At 37.9% G+C, this 20,752-nt stretch overlaps 1 protein-coding gene across 4 annotated transcripts in view; it reads left to right on the plus strand.

The window, feature by feature from the left end:
* Positions 1–926: 926 nt before the first annotated feature.
* The window catches only part of Neo1 (neogenin 1), a 222,775-nt gene continuing 202,949 nt past the window's right edge, over positions 927–20,752 (plus strand). For all 4 annotated transcript variants that reach the window (XM_026387761.2, XM_026387763.2, XM_026387762.2 and 1 more), the window contains exon 1: positions 927–1,381. In XM_026387761.2, coding sequence (XP_026243546.1) covers positions 1,249–1,381 — 133 coding nt within the window. In that variant the 5' untranslated portion in view covers positions 927–1,248. The remainder of the gene's footprint in view (positions 1,382–20,752) is intronic.

The following is a 20,752-nucleotide window of genomic DNA, read 5'->3' on the forward strand; positions in this document are numbered from 1 at the left end:
CCACGTAATTTAAAAATCGTATATCCGGCTAGTTCCTGGTCTACCAGCTAAAGACGAGCCCAGGTAAGAAAAGGCGAAATGCTCCGCCAGGGTACAGGTAGATGAAAGGTTGCAGTTCTGACCAGATAATTAGCCAGGGGTCGCGGAGCTCGCTCTGGAGCTCGCAGGAGTTGGAAGGCTGGAAATCCAGCACCTTTGTCTGGGCCCTGGCTCCCTGGACCCCGGCCCCGTGGTGCGGGTGGGTCCCGGCACTACCCCTGGAAATGGGCGGCGAGGGCGGTCCGGCCTGGAAGCGGGAGGTCAGCGCGGCGCGGACGGCCCCCTCCCACAGGAGCTGTGCCAGGTCTCAGCAAGGGCCGGGCGGCTCGCTATTGTTTTTGGCGAGCACATAAATCCACGCGCCGACCCTCTGCGAACCCAGGTTTCCTCCCGGAGGCCATTCGGTTTCCTCCGAGGCCCTATATAGAGGCCCCGCGACCAGGCTAAGCAGAGGTGTGCGTCCGCTCCGGCCTCCCAGACCAGCCTGGGCTCCGAGCTCCTCTCGCCTGCAGGTCTCTGTACACCGAGGCGTCCGGGGAGGTGAGGGGGAATTACTCCCCCGAGCTAGGAGCCCGAGGCCGGAGCGCACGGGCGGGAGGAGGAGGAGGAGGAGGATCGGCTTCTCCGGGGTTTCCCTGACGCCAGCAGCAGCGCCCCGCGCGCGCACCCCGTGCCCGTCCACGGCTCCGGGGAGAAGGGGGAGGGGAGCGGGCCCGCCGCCTGCCCTCGCGCCGCCGCCGCCACGGCCCGCGAGGCGGCAGCCGGGATTGGAGCTGGCGGGCCGCGCGCAGCGCCAGGCGGTGCAGGAGAGGGAGGCGCGCGTGCGCGTGTGCGCGCCCCGGGCCCAGTCCCCCACCCCCGCCGCCCGCGGTCTCCGCCCCCCTCGCGCTGGTGTGTGGAGCCGGAGTCGGCGGCGGGTGGCGGCGCCTGGAACCCGGAGATCTAGCCACCCCCCGGCCCCGGAATGTACTGACTCCCCTCTCTGCTCTCCTCCCCTCTCCGCCCCCCTGCAGGAGGGAGGCGCCCCCGAGTCTCCCCTCCCGCTAGAGGGGCCGCGCGGGCCGGGCCGGGCCGTGCTGGAGCAGCGGCGGCTGCGGCCGCGGGAGCCGAGCCTGCAGCGAGGGACCGGCTGAGGCGCGCGGGAGGAAAGGAGGCGAGCGCTCCGCGGCGCTGTCGCCGCCGCGGCGGCTGCTCACTCTCGGGGAAGAGATGGCGGCGGAGCGGGGAGCCCGGCGACTCTTCAGTACCTCCTCCCTCTGGCTCTACTGCCTGCTGCTGCTGTTCGGGCGCCCGGCGCCGGGCGCTGCGGCCGCCAGGAGCGGCTCCCCGCCGCAGTCCGCAGGTAAGCCGAGGCGCGGGCCTGGGGCGCGAGGTGGGGGCAGGGGCGCGGCACCGGCTCCGGTGGTGGCGGCGGCTGCGGTGTTTTTTGTTTAGGATCCAGGAGGAAACGTGCAGGAACTTCTTTGCCTCGGCTCCAGTGGCCGAGAAGAAAGGGGATCTTGCGTGGCGAGAGTGGTCTAAGCGGGAGGGGCCGCCTCCGGGGCCAGGTCTGGGGCTCCGGGGGTCTAGTACTGCGCTTTGTACGGGAGGCAGGTTCACCCCTCTCCTCTCACCCCTCCCCCAGGCTCATCCCACTTGTAAGAGTGGGACATTCTTGTGCTCGCACAGGCACCAGTAGAGGCCACTACACACCTCATTAAATAAACAATCGTACGGCCAATTCATTAATTTTCAGGAAAGGAAGAGGGAGGGGGCTTGAATCCCCCTGAATCCCTGGCCAGGGATTTCCCAGCTTCTGCAGCCCCAGAGAAGAGTGGGGCCAGTCTCGGGAGACTCCTTGCGCAGGGATTGGAGACCGAGTCTGCGAAAGAGAGGGGGTGTCAGGGGCACACATGCATCCTCAATGACCAGTGGTGTTGACTTAACCATGAGGACGCCTTGGAGAGTGTCTCCAAGTGACTATCTTTTTCGTGTTTCCGTTATAAAATGCCTCTTTCCTGGGGATTACAACTAACTGTATTTACAGTTGTAATCCTGGGGAATTGTGCAAGCATCGGATTTTAAATACTTGTACATTGTTTTCAAGTGACAATATATAAATATATTGAACCTCAAAAGTCATTTTCAGTTTCATTTTTGCAACTGATTACTGGAATCACCTGGATTCCTATTTATTTAAGGGTGGGCAGTTAATAAATGCAGCTTTTGGGTATAGCTGAGGGGTGGGATATACTCAGCAGTTGAAGGATAAAATAGCATGTAATCTGTTAAAATTGTTTGACCAGGGTGGTATAGTATAAAACTTGACAAAACTTTCACTTACTTTCATGAGATAATGAAAATTTTACATTCAGAAGTCATCTGATTAGGCACAATGGCAACTTAAAATTACTAAACCAGTACTTGTTTCTTGTTTCCACCTGATTTATATGAAATATATTTAAAGTCACTTCGCAATGAAACTTGACTGATAAACTTTTCATTTCCTTGCAAAGCGCATGTTGGTCTGTCTCTCTCTCTCTGACTTTGGCCAGCGTTAAAGAACAGCTTTTAGTCTTAAGTACCAGTAGGTATTATCTAAACAAGTACATAAACAAGTACTAATGTCACATTAGTATCATTGATGTCATCATGTGCACTTGTACATTCAGCCTGAACAAGTTTAGGTCACACTTTTCAGTTCTGAAATATAGGTAATTGATCCATACTTTCCTTTCCTGGGGATGGTCAAGAGAAATGCAGCTGCCTTGGAAAACAAGTTTCTCTTATTCTTGTTTAATTTTATATGTAATTTTGCATATAAATCATCGTGTGTGTTTGAGGTAATAGGTGGAGTCTGTTTAAAGTTTTGTTAGTAATTCTGTAAATAAATGAGTGCTGGTAAGTTTATTAGGTTAATAGAAATAATGTAAACAGCCTCTTTGGAAATGATCTTAACATCTGTTTTGACATTAATTCAATCAGTAGGTTTTTATTTTGCACTGATGAGGTGCAAGGCATGTGTTCTCTGTCTTCATGGAGCTTACAGTCTGATGTGTAATAGGAAAGATAGCCGATCAACTACTAATTATATAATTAAGCAATTGTGATAAGCACTACAAAGGAGAATAGGTTTTGAGAAAGTGGATGCTGGAGTGACTTACCTAGTTTGTGTCAGGATGTCTCAGAAGTGAGACTGAGAGGCAATGGGGTAGAGGTGGAGAGGCTCACAACTAATTAAATGTGAGGATGAGTTTACAACACAGATCTTCTGATTCTCTGCCAGAGTGTTTTCAGTATACCACTCTGCCTCATTTCAAAAGTCAAAGGAGGGGCTGGGGATGTGGCTCAAGTGGTAGCGTGCTCGACTGGCATGCGTGCGGCCCAGGTTCGATCCTCAGCACCACATACCAACAAAGATGTTGTGTCCGCCGAGAACTAAAAAATAAAATATTAAAAATTCTCTCTCTCTCTCCTCTCTCACTCTCTCTTTAAAAAAAAATAAAAATAAAAAAAAAAATTGCATGGGAAGACATTTGTTTAAAAAAAAAAAAAAGTCAAAGGAATAACTGCAATGATGGGGGATTGGTCAGCTTTGTCATGAGCTGTGGAAGAGATCAAGGGAATGGAGAACTGAGCAGCTGGAACAAGCTGTCAGTAAGTAAGATGTCGTTTGTCAGTGCTTTCATTTATTATTTTTGTAGGGTGGTAGACTCAGAAGTCTTTTTGTAGGAGTGGTAGGAGAGTGGAAATATTCAGTTGTAAAAGGTGAGAAAAAACAGATTTGGGACCACTGGATAAACAATGTTTTTACATCTTTGGGTAAACATATGAACAGTAAAAAGCATATGAGCCACAAGGAGGTGGAAAAAGAAGTAAAGAATGGAAAAGCTGATGGTAGAAAATGGTCAGCAGTGATAGAGGTTGGAAATTAGAAGGCCTCACAAATGGGCTTTAGGAGGAAGGACCTACTGAAGAGATTTGTATGGATCTTGGGGAAGATGACTTGACAGAGCACTTTGTGAATTCCAGGTCTTCTCATTCTGAATGCACATCCTTCATTCAGGACCCTATAGCTTCTGCTGAGCCATTTTTTTGATAAGATTCATTATCTCACAAGGTAGACCATTCCTGTTTTGAAAAACTTCATTAGAAGATTTTGCTTTTTTGGACTGGGGTTGTGGCTCAGCGGTAGGGCACTTACTTAGCAAGTGTGAGGCCCTGGGTTTGATCCTCAGCAACACATAAAAATAAATAAAAATAAAAGTATGTATAAAAAAGATTTTGCTCTTTACTGTTCATTTAATATAGTGTTTTTTTCCCCTTCATTCTGCTTGAATTTTTTTCCTTTCCTCTGCCTTTATCAGAATCAGCCCATTACTTGGTTCATTTTTCATTATTCTTCATTTGTTTTTCAAGTTTTTCTTTCATCCACTTATTAACTATTGGTATCTAAAGTTTGTCTCATTCTGTCTATTCTCTCCATGTCTTCAGTTGCTACCTGTAACCTGGTGTCTCTCCTAGCCCATGCTACTTGGCACTTTCATTGAATAGATAGGTACCTTGCATAATGCAGAAGTCCTGCTGGAATGAGCTTTCTGGAATATTTTTTAAACGTATCACCCTTCTTCTTAAAATCTCTTAGTGTTCCATAGCTTGAGTATTAGTCTAACCCCTTGCCATGGAGATTTTGAAGCCCTTTGTGTTCTCTACTACCACGCTTGCAGCCCTAATTTAAAGCCTCTTCTCTTGTCACCCATAATATGTACCTTGTGTTCTACCACTTCAGATTAATTGCAGAGCTTTATGTCTGCATGCCTTTGTACATGCTGTTCTTTCTTCCTGCTAAAGGCACTTCCCATCTTGTCCACTTCTGAAACCCATTTCATCAGTGACCTTTCTTTACCAACCCCTTCTCCCAGAGTTAATAGTTGTCATTCTGAGTTCCCATAGCTTTCTGAGCCCTTTTTGTGTCGTGTTACTTATTTTCTTATCTCCTCTGCTAGCTGTAACCTCCTGAGGGTTGGCAGTTGTCTTATTCACCTTTGTATCCCCACCCCTAGCTGAAGCATTTGGCACAGAGTAGATAACCAATGAATGTTTGTTGAATGAATGTTGAATTGCTGTGTGTATGTCTGTATGTTTTGGGTACTGGGGATTGAACTGTGGGGCACTTGGCCACTGAACCACATCCCCAGCCCTGTTTTGTATTTTATTTACAGACAGGATGTCACTGAGTTGCTTAGCTTCTTGCTTTTGCTGAGACTAGCTTTGAACTCTTGATCCTCCTGCCTCAGCTTCCCGAACTGCTGGAAATTGCCTTTGTTTTTAATCCCCAGGGCCATGCAGCACAAATTGGATTCCTTTATATGATACCTTCAGTCTCTAATGATAGAATTCATATATTCTGTATGCATGTGTACCTATGTATTGTCCTGTCTCCTCCTCCTTTTTAAGTTGATCATCCTTAATTTCTTCAGCCACTCTTCACTGGGACCACTGGATAAACAATGTTTTTACATCTTTGGGTAAACATATGGCCTGTGGAGGTGGAAGAAAAAGTGAAGAGTGGAAAAGCTGATAGCCTTCTGACTCCAAGTGAGCTTGGTCATCCTCCTAGATATGCTGCCATTTTAGTACTTATTCATTTTTGTCATCTTTGGAAAGATCATTGATTTTTGTTGCGTCCTCTGTTAAAAAAAAAAAAGGGCTAATGCCCTGTTCTGCCTGTTAGGATGAGGTAAAACAGGGATCAAAGATTTTTAGGATGCATGCTCAAAAGAGATAAGAAATATGACTGTTCTTAGTAAACTGTCAGAAATTAATATGTGATATGGGATAGTGAATAAAGGACTTGTGTATGGAGGCAGAGGATTTGGGGGTATGACTCATAGTTCTTAACTTCTAGGCAGGCTAGAATAATACCTACATAACTGGATTGTCAGAAAAATTAAGTGTAAAACATTATAAATAGTAAATTATGTAGAATGGTTTTAATGTTTTTGAACTTTAAAAATATGCTATAATTCTATTAAATTATTGAAAGTATAGCTTTTTTTTCCCTCTGTTGTCTTAATTGATCATTGTTGTTTTCTGCCTTCTGAGTTTTCTCTATACCAGGAAAATTTTGCCAGTAACGTTAATAAATCTCATTATTGGGAACTTTTTCTTTTCTTTAATTATTTTATATATTTTATTTTTTTAGTTGTAGATGGCCGCAATATCTTTCTTTCTTTCTTTTCTTTTTTTTTTTTTTTAATGTGGTGCTGAGGATTGAACCCAGTGCCTCATGCATGTTAGGTGAGCTCTCTATCACTGAGCCACAACCCCAGCCCCTATTGGGAGCTCTTTCTAATAATCTTTTTTCCAAATACTTTACTTGATTATTGACTTTCATGTGATTGGGAGGTATATACCGTGACATTGGTAAGTGTTTTGGCTTTTGGGTGTATTTTAATTTCTTGATATCCATAACAGGAGAACAGGTGGAGGACATGACTGTAGGTAAGATCATATTAACCAGAGAGCTAAGTGAGGTGAAGATGAAAAGTTTTGTTTAAGCTTTAAAAAAATTAACTTTGTCAGGGAATGCAATCAAGAAAAAGATGATTTTAAAATAAGGCCAAATTTTGGATTCATTTACAGTGAAGAATTTTTTGATTTAAAAATTTTGGAACAGGAGACCAAAAAAATTATTCAGACCCATTGGCCCAGTTTTGGTGTCTTTCTTACCAATTGCTGTCTGTATGACTTACCTTTTTACATTGTAATCATGGTATATGCACAATTTTAGGTGTTTTCCCTTAACATTATAACATTTTTCTTTATTGCCATATTATCTTTAAATCATTTCATTTTAAAAACTTATTTTAAAAATACTTGTTTTCAAATGATATAAAGTAAAATTTATCACATCTACCAGCAGATTACATTTTAACTCACAAAAAACCACTCAATACTTTCCCCCTTCTGCATTTCCATAGGTGTGTATAGTTTTTTTTTTTTTTTTTTAAATACATAAGTAGAATCATACTCCCTATTGTTTTTCTCTCTGTCTCTTTTTTTTTTTTTTTTTGGTAGTGAGGATTGAACCCAGGGGCCCTTTACCACTGAACTATATCCCCAGACCTTTTCTTTTTTAATTTTGAGACAGTATTTTCCTAATTTGCTGAGGGTCTCACCAAGTTGCTGAGGCTGGCCTCAAACTGGTGAACTCTCTGCTTCAACCTCTGCTTCACTGGGATTACAGTCATGTGCCACTATACCCAGCTGACTATTGTTTATCAACTTTGCACTTAACAGTGTTTTGGAGATCTTTCTATACCACTACATATAGGTTTTTCTTAACCATTATTTAAAGTGTCAGTATAATATTCCAGGGACTAAATGTAATATTAATATTGGCTAATAAAAGGGGCACTCTCCAAACTCTTTTACATTTATTTAATTTTTTATACAACCCTTTGTAGAAGATGGTTATGACACCACCCCACCCCCATTCTGTAGATGAGAAAACTGATTTTCAAACTTTAATTGCCTTGCTGAAGGTCTCAAAGCTGTCATTGGAAAAGTTGGCGTTTGAATCCAGGTATTTCTAACTCAAAAACCTGTGTTCCAAATTTTTTCTTTTTTTATTTGTTCTAATTAGTTATACATGACAGCAGAATGCATTTCAATTCATAGTACACAGAAATTTTTCATTTCTCTGGTTGTACATGAAGTAGAGTCACACCATTTGTGGCATCATACATGTACCTAGGGTAATAATGTCCATCTCATTCCATCATCTTTCCTATCCCCATTCTCCCTCCCTTGCCTTTGCCCTATCCAAAGTTCCTCCATTCATCCCATTGCCACCCCTCCCCCCAACTCGCCATTGTGGATCAACATTCACTTATCAGAGAAAACATTTGGCCTTTAGTTTTTTGGGATACAGAAAGCCTGTGTTCTTATGTATTCTCTTCTTACAGATATTGAAGATTTTCTCATGATTTTGCTGTGATAATTCTTTTCTGTATGTGGCCTTTTCCCTCTATTTGGATTCCCATATACAAGATTATTGATGAAAAGATATTTTTTTGTGTGTATATGGGTGGTCAAGGTTCCATTTATTGTGGAAGAGGAATGATAACATGAAGAATCAAACCATTAACTAATACTTTTACAATTTTTCCAATGTATTTTCACCTTTAATTATGAACTCTGAATACTTAAGGCCACTATTTTAAAATGCAGTCCCATAGCTTGTCTGTTTCATCTGTTAATGGAAGGATAGAGCTAATTAGTAGGTAATTCAAAGGTCCTTTCTTCACCTAAGTTTCTCTTACACTGAATCCTGCAAAATTAAGTAATATATTTATCTCAACTAAATTACTTCTGTTCAATTCTTGTGTTTGAACACTGGTAATTTCTGGTGTTGGATGCAAGAATTAGCTTTTGTCATTCCCTGAAACTCAGGTTGCTACACATCTTTCTCCCCCCACAGACCCTACCCCCTCCATAAAAGTAGAATATGACTGGGAAAATGTTTTACATTGCTTGTAAATTATTATATATGTCTTTATTTTATATATGTAAAAATAGCTTCAGAGATGAATTCATGAAGTATAAGTTTAGCATTAATTGAGAAGTTCTTAAAAATTTTTTTAGTTGTTGATGGACACAATACCTGTTTTTTAAATTTATTTATTTTTTAGTTGTAGATGGACACAATACCTTTATTTTGTTTATTTATTTTTATGTGGTGCTGAGGATTGAACCCAGTGCCTCATTTGTGTGAGGGAAGCGCTCTGCTGCTGAGCCATAATCCCAGATCCCTTTATTTTATTTATATATTTTTATGTGGTACTGAGGATCGAACCTAGTGCCTCACACATGCTAGGCAAGCATTTTACCACTGAGCCACAACCCCAGCCCAATTGAGAAGTTTTAAATTACAGTATTACCAGAAATATTAGATGCTTACTCTCAGGCTTGGAAACAGTATAAAGTAAATTGGTTACAGAGCTGATTGAAATGAGCAGGTTTTGTTTCTCTTTTTGACTCTTATGTAAGAGGGCAGAGAGGTACAGTGGTTTTATATATTTTATTTTATTGAAATCAGTACTCTAATTCTTCTTGATAAGGACTTTGCAGTTGGGTAGTCTGAAAATCAGATTGAGTTTGCTTTTCTTTTTTAAAAAGACCATTAGAAATGTTTTAAAAATGGTTTTGTAGCAAGAATTTTAAATGTAAAATTTCAGTTGGTTCTTCTATAGCCAAAGCTAAAGATTTAAGTAATTTTGACCAGGTGAAAACGTATCTTTGCAAAAAAACATTTTGCACAAAGCTATGCACTGTGAATATAGATACCAAGATAATTGGATGTGTTTTCTGCCCTTAGAAAGCCTTTGCTTTAAAGGCAAGATAAGTTAGGTAATAGGTAACTTGATTTGGAGTGAAATGCCATTACTGTTATGGGCAGAAAGCATACTCCGTATTCATTGTATCACTGTTGATCAAGCATTAATACTGCTTTCTCTCATAATTCTGGTTCTGTATCTTTAGAGTAGTCCTAACTTGGTTTTATGAAACCAGTAGACTAGAGTTCTCAAGAGGGAGTTATTTTTCATTTCTTCTAAGTGATTACTAGAATGTTTGTCTATACAAGGATTCTCATAATGGAGCCACCTGGGTATAGCTACTCCCATATCTTCTAGAAATATGGAGATTGATTTGATTGTACTGATTTTCAGGATTTATTATTGGTCAGTAATAGCCAGTAAAATGTACTAAGAAGTCCTGATCAGAGAGTGACTTTTAAAAATGATACTACATAGAAATTGAATACAGAAACTCTTTTTTTCCCCCTGCTACAGAATAAGCGAGTTAAAAAAAAAATGAACCAACTTGTACCTTTACATATGAGGTCTGGTTAAGATAATGACATTATAATGTACAAATTTGGGGTAGAATAACATTATAAATTTAATATATCATTTTTAGTTAATAAATATAGCTTTAAATGTAACAACTAAAATCTAAGGATCTTTCTGGTTAATTCTTGAAAGCTTTTGAAGTTTGAGGTGGGGCTATTTTAAATTTATATGGTGTTGCATATTCAAGAAATTATATGCAGAAATTCTTAGGGTAATAATCCCCTTTATTAATAGCACCTCACCTAGAACTCACATATTTATGTACCATATTTCCAACTACAGCTGAAGACTGGGGAATAAGAGAAATAATTTTCCATCTATGCATCAAAGCAAATAAATTTCTCAAGAGTCCCAAAGGTCCTGTTCTTAGCATATCTTTAATTCATATGCTGTTCTAACCTACAGGATAATCCAATTTCTAAGCCCATAGGTGATGAGAAGTGAGTAGAAGGACTGTCTTGGGAATGTCCCCCAACAACAGAGATTTTGACATTTGCAAGGAAGGAGACTTAAAATAAACCTAAGAACACAAAGATCGTCCTATAAACAGAAATAATTGTCTCACCTAGACTGAGGAAACTTCCTTTTCCTCTCCATTATTGTTAATGGATATTGCCCACATCTGGCCTTTCCTTTTACTCTCTTGTATTACACATACACTTGCTGTCTGGTAGATACATCCTTCCTCAGAAATCTCTGGAGTCTTACCTCACTTCAAATTAGTTTAGGTCCAGGTTATTGCTTGAGGTGAGAGGAAAGGAAAAGTGAAAAAGAGGGGAGGGGAGGTGACTAGGCCTAGTTGCTTCTTTACTGGTGTCTAACCCTCTGGCCATGGCATTTATCTTCATTAACAGCATTGCTAAACCTGATTGCTAAAATATGTATGTGAATTTTTAAGTTTTGGGTAAAGTTAATTGTTAATTTGACTCTTAAAACTTTAAAAAACATTCTAAATTTTCAAGTAATATATAAAATAAAACATATCATACACTTCAGCTCTGTCCCTAGAAGTAATCACTTTTAAATATTGTGGACTTCTATATGTATAACTAAATACTTAAACAGATACATATATCACACATATAAAAAAATAACAGGTTTTATTATGCTGTGTGTATTGTTTTTCAGTTTGTTTTAGGACCTCTTTTCATGTGAGTATGTATAAGTTTATCATAGTTGTTTTGATATCCATAAGATATTTTATTTTATTCACTTATCATAAGCTGTTTGACAAGTTCTCTTTGATGCTTCAAAATTTTGCAAACATGATGCAGTGAATTCACTTTTATAAATGTCTTCATATCCGTGTGCAAGTATGCCATCAAATAACTTTGCAAATGTGGAAATTGTAAATAAAGTAGCAGGGCACATATTAAAATATCAGGTAGTTATTTACACATTATTTGCCAAAAAGCTGACTTATACCCATTATAACAGCAAATGAGGGAGTGCTGCTTTCCCCATACCCTTGCCAGCACATCAGTTATGTTCAGACTTTGAGTCTTTGCCAATTTGGTAGAAGAAAAAAGTACATCTCCTTAAATTTTATATTTTAAAATTATCGATGGAGTTGAGCATCTTTTAAGATTTTTATTGGTTTATATTATTTCTGAGACTTGCCTATGTCTTCTGTTCATATTTCTATATCTTCTCAAATAAATAGTTCATTTATAAACGTAACTTGTAAAACTTCCATGGCTGTTTGTGGGTTTTTTCCTTTTTCTTTCTGTGTGTGTGTGTTGCTAGGGATTGGACCCAGGGACTTGCACATGCTAGGCAAGTGCCCTACCACTGAGATACATTCTCAGACGATTTAAAGTATTATTATTATTTTAAATTTTGAGTCAGGATCTAATGAAGTTCCCAACTTGCTATCCTCTTGTAGTTGGGAGTATAGTTGTGTGCCACCATGTCTGGTTGTGGTTTTTAACTTAATGATTAGCAAGCAGAGTAATTGAGTCAGTCTTCTTATCTGACTTTTGGTAACCACTCTTCTTTTCTTTTTTTTTTAGTTGTAGTTGGATACAGTATCTTTATTTTATTTATTTATTTTTATATGGTGCTGAGGATTGAACCCAGTGCTCACACATGCGAGGCAAGCATTCTACCACTGAGCGATAACCCCAGCCCTAACCACTGTTCTTGTTTAGCTTTAATACTCTTGGAAGAAAAAAATTAAATATTTTATTCAGTAATTTGAATAACAAATAAGAATTGAAACATTACCTCTTTTAAGACTGGATGAACAATTTTGGTTTAGAGTAATGAAGTTCAGTTAATCAAACACCTAAATGCACTGCTTTCTGAAAAGAGTATCATAATTCTTTGGGACCCTAAGTTGGTTCTCCACAGAGTGAATTGTTATTAAAGAGTGAGCCTGACCCGTTCCTAGTCTCTGGCCTCCTGTCTTGTCCTGGGATCTCTTCCTCTCCTGCTTCCACAATGATTCCATCCACCATGATGTGATGCAGTAAGGAGGCCCTTGCCAAATCTGGCATCATGCTGTTTGGATTTTCAACCTCTAAAACTGTGAGCTAAATAAACCTTTTCTTTTTACATTATCCAGGCTGAAATATTTTGTTATGGTAATAACAATAGACTACAACCAAGGGATAGAATATGATTTTCTGACAAGATATGGTGGCCTGTGATGCCAAAAGAACATTTCTGTAAAGGTAATAAAGAGATAAACATTTCTGTAAAGGCTCAGATGAGAGGTATAGACTAGAAATGTAGGTTCAGGAATTATCAAGTGGAGGTAATAACAGTTCAAGTCGTGAGAATAGATCATACCACTTAAAAAGGAAAAACCTGTGGCAAATAGACATACATCCAGTAGTTGGGTTCCCAAAGGAAGGAAATGTCCTATTTGCAGAAGATATCACTAGTAAAGCTAGGTAATTATCTAGAATAAGAAATTATATAAAATTATATAACAAGTTTATTTTATTTAAATTATATAAAGTGATATAAAATGATAAAGTTTATTTTGCCTGTGGAGAGCTTATTGAGAAACTGTATGTAGGAGTAAGTGGGAGAGTGTTGTTGGTTCTACAGTGCTTGGCATGGCCCTGGGGTAGAGTGCTAAGCAGGGAGAGTAAAGGCCTACAAAGACAATTCTAAATAGTTCTTACTTTAAATGACATTTATAATAGCATACTACCCACCCTATTGGGTTGAGATAAACAGTGAATGAGTTAATATGTGTTTATGCTTACAGCAGAGCCTATATTATCTTATTCATTTAACATAAACTGTTGTCATTCTTGTTGTTTTGTTATATACTAGACATGAAATTAGATGATGCTTATGTAATTTCACTTATGTTTTTATCTGATGGCTATGTATAATTAGGTCGCTAAATGAGTAAGTTTATGGTAGAAGAATAGGATTTGTTTGGTTTGGGATATTCAACTAAATTTCTGATAATTCCATCAGGTTTTAGAGCTGTGAATAGATTTTTTTTTTTAAAGATGGGCAAGTTTTTTTTTTTGATGTGTACATACATGTGTATTTGGTTAAAAGGATAAAATGAAAGAAAGATATGAGGCAGAGTAAAGGCAGAAGCAACAAAATGTTCTTGATCATTAAATCGTTTCTTAAAAGGTTTGTTTTTATACTGAAGTTTTATCATTAGATGATGAAATCATAGCCAGATAATCTTTAAAAAATAATCTGATTATAGAAGTTGGAGGTAGTACTTGCTCCAATTTTTAATGCCTGACAATTAACCTTACCATTATGAACTTGCTTTTTTAGGACTTTATTCATTTCCCATTAGATGTTGTGGTTATCTTTTATGAAACATTGATTTCACTGGAGTTTATTCAAAGCCACAGAAGTAAGCTTTAGGAAGGTGTGTATTTGGGAAGTTCTGGGGAGTTAATGTTTACCTCTTTCTGAAGAAATCTTTGTTTAAAAAAATATTTGTGGAAGCTTTATGGAAAAGTGGACTTCTTTCTTCAGTGAAATTTTGGGATAAGAAGTATCATAGATAACATTGTGGTACTAACTTGGCAGTTAGTTCTACTTTGTTCAGGTTTTTAGATTTAAATTCATATGTAACATTTTTTTCCCTTTTAGAACTTACTAATAGTACTACCCTTGCATTTGATGTTCATAATGTTAATGTCTGCTAGGTACTAGGTACCTGCATTTAAAAACAAAAAGCTGTATAATTGTTGATTGTTGTGTGTGCGCGCGCGCGTGTGTGAGATTTGTGTGTGCGTGTGTGTGAGATTTGAGATTTAGAAATTCCAGAAGGATATGAGTAGGTGAGAGTTTATTATTGATTTTGTTTTAACCTTTTATAGAGCAGTTGCATTTTAGTTGGGCATTATCTTTAAATTCAAGTAATTTGCAAATTGCATATTGTCATAATTCTCCTTTAATGTACCTTAGGAAAACCTCAACTTGGCCGGGGCGGGGGGGCTAGTATTTTATTTCTTAATAAGATAGGCAAAGATGGTTTTTCCTTTGGTGTTGGAATAGATAATTTCTTTTGCCGACTACCAAATGAAAACTTGCACATATATTCTATAAAATTTTTCTTTCTTTCATTTTTTTTTTTTTTTTTTAGCACTAGGATTGCAGTGTGGTAAGATGCTCATACTAAAAGAGGCACATTGGAGCTGAGTTCAACTAGAATAACAAGTTATATCTGCTATTTCATGCTCATATTGAATGGCAGGAAATGGCTTGTTCTCTTTTGATCATTTCATTTTCTTGTATGGTGAATTATTTTCACATCAAATGTGGGTATGATGTGGCTTCTCTGAACTTGATGTACTTTTGATCTGAATACAAAAATCTATTTCAGGGTGGGAAAATTTTATTTTCTTATTATATCTACTTTGTTATTTGTTTCTGGAATTGCAAAGGTAAGTATGTAGTCTTCATGGCATTTTATTTTTCCTTTTTATTGTGTCAGTTTTTTGCTTTTTTATATTTTGGGACTATGTTACTAGATACATACAAATTTAGAATAGTCATCTTCCTAGTGAATGATTTGTTATTATTATTAGAAATTCTATTTACCTTGAAGTCTAATTTTTCTTATATTAATGCAATTCAACTGTATTTTGGTTAGTGTTTAAATATTGTTTTTTCCCCCCAGCCTTTTGATAGTCTTATATTTGAGCTTTTTTTTTTTTTTGTAGCGTGTAGTTAGGATTTTTCTTTTGAGTCTGAAAATTTTATCTTTTTACTAAAGCATATCTATTTAATGTCATAGCCCATATATTGGCTTTAACTATTTCATTTCTGTATTTACTGTTGTTTGCCATGCCTATTCCGTATTAACTTTTCTCACTTTTCTTACTTCTTGTGATTATTTTCAGTTATCCATTTTTTTGCTCTCTTTTAGCTTACCAGTTATAATTTCTTTCACTGTTCATTTAGTGGTTCTTAAATGCATCTTTGACTTACACTTGTATCATTTCTTGGACAATGCTAGACTTTTATAACTATTTGTCCTTTTCTTTCAATTTTTATATTACTATTGCATACTTTAGTTCTCTTTGTATTTAGGATCAGTGAGTCATTATTTTATAAGTTGTTATTTACTTAGATTTACCCACATACTTTCTCAGCTGCTCTTCATTTCTTTCTCTGAGCTTCCATTTGAAACCATTTCCTTCTGCTTGGAGAATATCACTTAGTAATTAGATCTGCTTTTTGTCTGTCTCAAAACATGTATTTTTCACCTTCAGTTCTTAATTCTTTCCCCAGTGAGGGGTTGGCTATAGAATTCTAGGTAGGCAGTCCCCCCCCCCCCCCAGCCCTTTAAGTATGTCGTTTCATTGTTTGCTGAACTTCATGTTTTCTGGGGACAGTCAGGCATAGGTCCTGTTTTTCCTCTTTTTGGGTAATGTGCTTATCCTCTCCCTTTAGCCACTTTTAAGATTTGCTTTTTTTGTTCTGATTGTCAGAAATTTAACTATGATGTATCTAGTTGTGGTTTTCCTTGTGTTGATCTGCTTGTTGAGCTAGTTTCCGTACAATGATTACTTCTGTCAAATTTGAAATGTTTTTTGCCTTCTCATTGAATATTTCTCTGTCTCATTGGAATTCAGCTCACTTAGGTTTCTTTTTTAGGGGGGAGGAGAGGTATTGAACTCAGGGGCACATCCTCAGTGCTACTTGCATTTTATTTAGAGACAGGGTCTCACAGAGTTGCTTAGCACCTCACTTTTGCTGAGGCTGGCTTTGAATTCATGATCTTCCTGCCTCATCCTCCTGAGAAGCTGGGATTACAGGCATGTGCCATCCTGCCAGGCAACAGCAGTTTCTAATCAGAGGCAGCAGTCTGTTTATTGAGTTTAAAATTTCATTTGTGGTTTGGGATTATGGCTCAGTGATAGAGTGCTCGCCTTGCACATGTAAGCCCCTGGGTTCGATCCTCAGCACCACATAAAAATAAATAAAATAAAAAGTTATTAAAAATTAAAAAAATCCATTTGTTCAATTTTTCAGTTCCATAATTCCAGTCTTTTTTTTTTTTTTTTAATAGTTTCTAGGCTTCTCCTTAAGTTCTCTATCTTGTGTTTTTATTCTTCAGTTCACTCCATCATATGTTATGTCCCCCAATTTCTAGGGTGTTCTGTTTTTACATGTGCTTGTTTATTTGTGATTGAGTGCCAGGTATTGTGTATGCAAAATTATAGAGATTATTTAGATAATGCTGTCTTCTCTCAGAAACAGTTTACCTTTGCTTCTGGTAGGTTGTTATGCTTGAGGTACTAATAATCTCAGATTATTCTAATCTATTCAGATTATTTAAAATTGGGACTTCCAACCTTGTGAGTTGATATACTTTAGGTTTACCTTTATTTCTTAGATGTAGTCCTTCCAGGTCCTAATCTTCAGTCTAAGGGGCTTATCTTCCTTTTTGGGAGGTCCTTACCCCAGTTTTTTTCCTCCTCAGGGTGTGGGTCTATCAGAAGCTAGGCTTATCTCAGCCTCTTTGGTAGCAACCTTTTGAGTCCACTGATCTTTTGAACAAAAAGGAGCCCCAACTATCAGATGTGGCTCTTTGGATTTTTTTACTTTCTGGATTTTGGTCTTTAAATTCTTCATTGTCTTTTGATTGCCTTCACATGGATATTTGGTATTTTGTCTAGTTGTTTCAGTTGTTCTCATTGGAAGAGTTGGTTGGAACCATCTGTTCTGTCATTCCTGGAAGCCAAATTCTTTCAGTTCCCCTTTCATCCTTTTTCTTATTTGTGTTATATAAAAAAATTTCAAGCTTGTTTTTATTTTTTGTGTGTTTTTGATGTGCTAAGGGATCAAACTCAGTGCCTTGTGCATGCTGGGCAAGCACTTTACCGCTGGACTAGGGAATCTCTTTTTTGTCATGTTTGTTTGCTCTTTATTGCCCCCATTGCATTTCTTTTTATTTTTTTTTTTAATTTATTTTTTAGTTGTAGCTGGACACAATACCTTTATTTTATTTATTTATTTTTATGTGGTGCTGAGGATCGAACCCAGGTCTCACATGTGTGAGGTGAGTGCCATACCACTGAGCCACAACCCCAGCCCCCATTGTATTTCTTTGAAAAATTTTTCAGTTGTCAAGTATGGCTGAAACCAACCTTTACTGATTTGAGATTGTTCTCCTTTCACACACAGAGTATTTTCTTAAATTTCTTTGAAATTTATGCAGTTGAGTATTGTAATGATATTCTGAAATTTTTTTTTCTCTTTGTAATTTTTTTTTTAACAGAGTAAAAAATTTTGCTCCCAATCCCACGCCTATAGCTTTACATCCTTTCAGTTTTCTATTTGGAGGATGACCATGATGATAGGATGTTATTGGTGTGTGGCAGTATTGCTGGATGAGGTGGACTCTTGAAGCTTGTGTGGATTCCATTCTAATATTGCAGGTTTGGAGACCTGGGAATCTGTATTGTGAGAGTCACCAACTGATATTTTTATTCACAAAGTTTTAAGGAATATTTTCTGAAAATTATCTGGAAGAATAGAATAAAAGATAACCGTCATCCATCCAACTCTGCAAATTTTCTAAATTTAAATGATTCTGAATTTAAAGTAGTATTTTAGAATGGTCTCTCCATAAAGAAAAATATAATTTGTGTTTGGTGGGGTAGTTGCTGTTTGTATAGCTATTTTTATTCACTTTATAAAATGTTTTTTTCATAACTATGAACATTAGGAATATTGAAGAGCTGTTATTTCTCTGGAAAACCTTTTAGTTGTTTAACCATGGGAATGATCAGTTTATATCTGAGTGGTTTTAATCATTTTTTGGAGGGGGTGTTCTGGGGATTGATCCCAAGGGGGGCTCAACCACCAAGCCACATCCCAGACCTATATTGTATTTTATTTAGAGACAGGGTCTCAACTGAGTTGCTTAGCACCTCACTTTTTGCTGAGATTGGCTTTGAACTCAAGATCCTCCTGTCTCGGTCTCCCTAGTTGTGGGATTACAGGCGTGCATCACCACACTAGCCTCATTTTTCAACTATGATAAGTCATTACAGTGTGGGCCGTATTCCATTAATATCTGGAAAATTCAAAATTATACATTTTTAAAAGTTTTAGTTTTGCTTCAACTTTTGAAAGCAGGAAAATAGATGAAAAATTAAGTCTTAAGTGTACTTTTTGTTTTTCCAAAACAAAGTGAATTTCAGATTAATTAATTCAGGAAACTTTTATTTTTATTACATGCTGCATGCTTAAGCTGTTTTGGGGTCTTGAGAATGATGAAAACTTATATTGTATTCTGGTAAAGTTCATATTCATGAATGAGAAAGGAAAAGAGTATGTGTAAATATATGATTTGTTTTTTGCCCAACTGCAAAGAATTTGAAACTCCAGTTAAAAGACAGTTAACTTGACCATTATAATATCTGCAAGAAAAAAAGTGTATACACTTGTGTGGAGATGAAGTGATGGAGGTGATGATGGTGATGTCGCACAGGCTGTTGTAGTAGCCTAAACAGTCTACAGTGATAATTTGGATTGGGATTATGGAAGTGGAAAGAAGTTCATGGAATAGAAAGATATTTAGGTGATAAAATAGAATTTGGTGATGAATTGGATATGATACAAGGGAAAGGAACATGTCAAAGATGATTCCTAGGGTTCTTTAGAATTTGCATAGCAGCATGGATGGTGGTGTCTTTTTCAGGGAAAGAACTAAGTTTGTGGGGAGGGGGTCAAGAAGAACAGGAGTTTAATTTTAGACTTAATGAATTTGATATGCCTTTTTATCCAAGAAGCAGTTGGTAGCAGTCTGGTGTAATGGCAGATGTGGGCTATAGGTTTGTGAGTCAGCTGCTTCTAGGATATGGTTGAGTTGAGGAGGATGCATTATTACACGACATAGAAGAAGTGGGCAAAGTAAGGGAAAACTTGGAGAGTGCTGTGTCATAGGAACCAAGAAGGGAGTATCAGATTCTGTTGGCAGATTAATTATGGTGAAAAGTGGAGAATATCTTTTGCATTTAGGCATGCATAAGTCATTACTGTCCTTATTGAAAGCTTTAGTATAATTTGTAAGCAGCTTAAGGGGTAAGTGGGAAAGGAGAAATGAAGATTGAAAAGTTCCAGAAATTTATCTGTGAATGGCAATGACTGATTGTGGTGTTGAGATCTAATGAGTGGGATCTGTGTGCACATACCCAGGTATGAGTGGGTATATGCTTTTTAAAAAAATTTTATTTTTAAGTTGTAGCTGGACACAATATCTTTATTTTTATTTCTTTATTTTTATGTGGTGCTGAGGATCAAACTCAGGGCCTCACGCATGGGAGGCTAGTGCTCTACCACTGAACCACAACCCCATCTCCCCCCTTTCCATATGCTTATTTGAAGAGACTCTTGAACATGTTTTTAAAATAGAAAACTCTGTTTGAGATAGTTAGCCTGATTATTTAAGGAAAAATGTAATAGTGTTAAGTTTTCTGGAAAGTTTGGGAGAGAACATAGAGTTCTAAACACAAGTAGATTTATAGTCAATTGGAAAAGAGATAACCAACCTTTAAGAAGAGGGAAAGAACATGAAAACAGGTAAATTTTTTTTTTTTTTTTTTTTGTGATACTAGAGATTGAACCTAGGAGAACTTGACCTTGATCACTGAGCTACATCCCCAACCCTTTTTATTTTATTTTTTATTTTGGGACAGGGTCTTGCTAAATTGCTGAGGCTAATCTTGAAATTGAGATCTCCTGCCTCAACCTTCTGAGTTACTGGGATGACAGGCATGTACCACGGTTCCCGGCAAAATAGGTGAAAATTTTTAATAAGGAAATGGGACCTTTTGCTGTTTGCAAGCGAGAAATTGTTTTCAGGAGACTTAAGGAGTTAGATGGCCAAGAGGGTAGGATTACTAGTACTAGTACTAATATGAGAACATACTATCGTAGGAAATTAAACAAGATTGTATATTGTATGAAGATAGCATGGTTTTCTATGCCTTTTCCCCTTTACCGGCCAGAGGTCGGTAAGCACATTGGAGATTGAAGGTTTCAAGTAAATATTTACCTAAACTAGAATCTTAAATGAAAAAGATTCTGTTTAGGGCTGGGGTCGTGGCTCAGTGGTAGAGTGTTTGCATAGCATACATAAGGCACTGGGTTCAATCCTCGGCACCATATAAAAATTAACAAATAAAATAAAGGTATTGTGTCCATCTACAACTAAAAAAATGAATATTAATATAAAAATGATTGTGTTTATGCATAAACAATAACTACTGTTGACTGATACGATTTTTTCTAAAAAATTAATAATGATAGAAATAATAAACCAAATAAATATTTTCCTGTAACAGTGTATAATTCACCATTTCAAC

This window comes from Urocitellus parryii, chromosome 6 (assembly GCF_045843805.1).
Source record: "Urocitellus parryii isolate mUroPar1 chromosome 6, mUroPar1.hap1, whole genome shotgun sequence".
NCBI classification, from domain to species: Eukaryota; Metazoa; Chordata; class Mammalia; order Rodentia; family Sciuridae; genus Urocitellus; species Urocitellus parryii.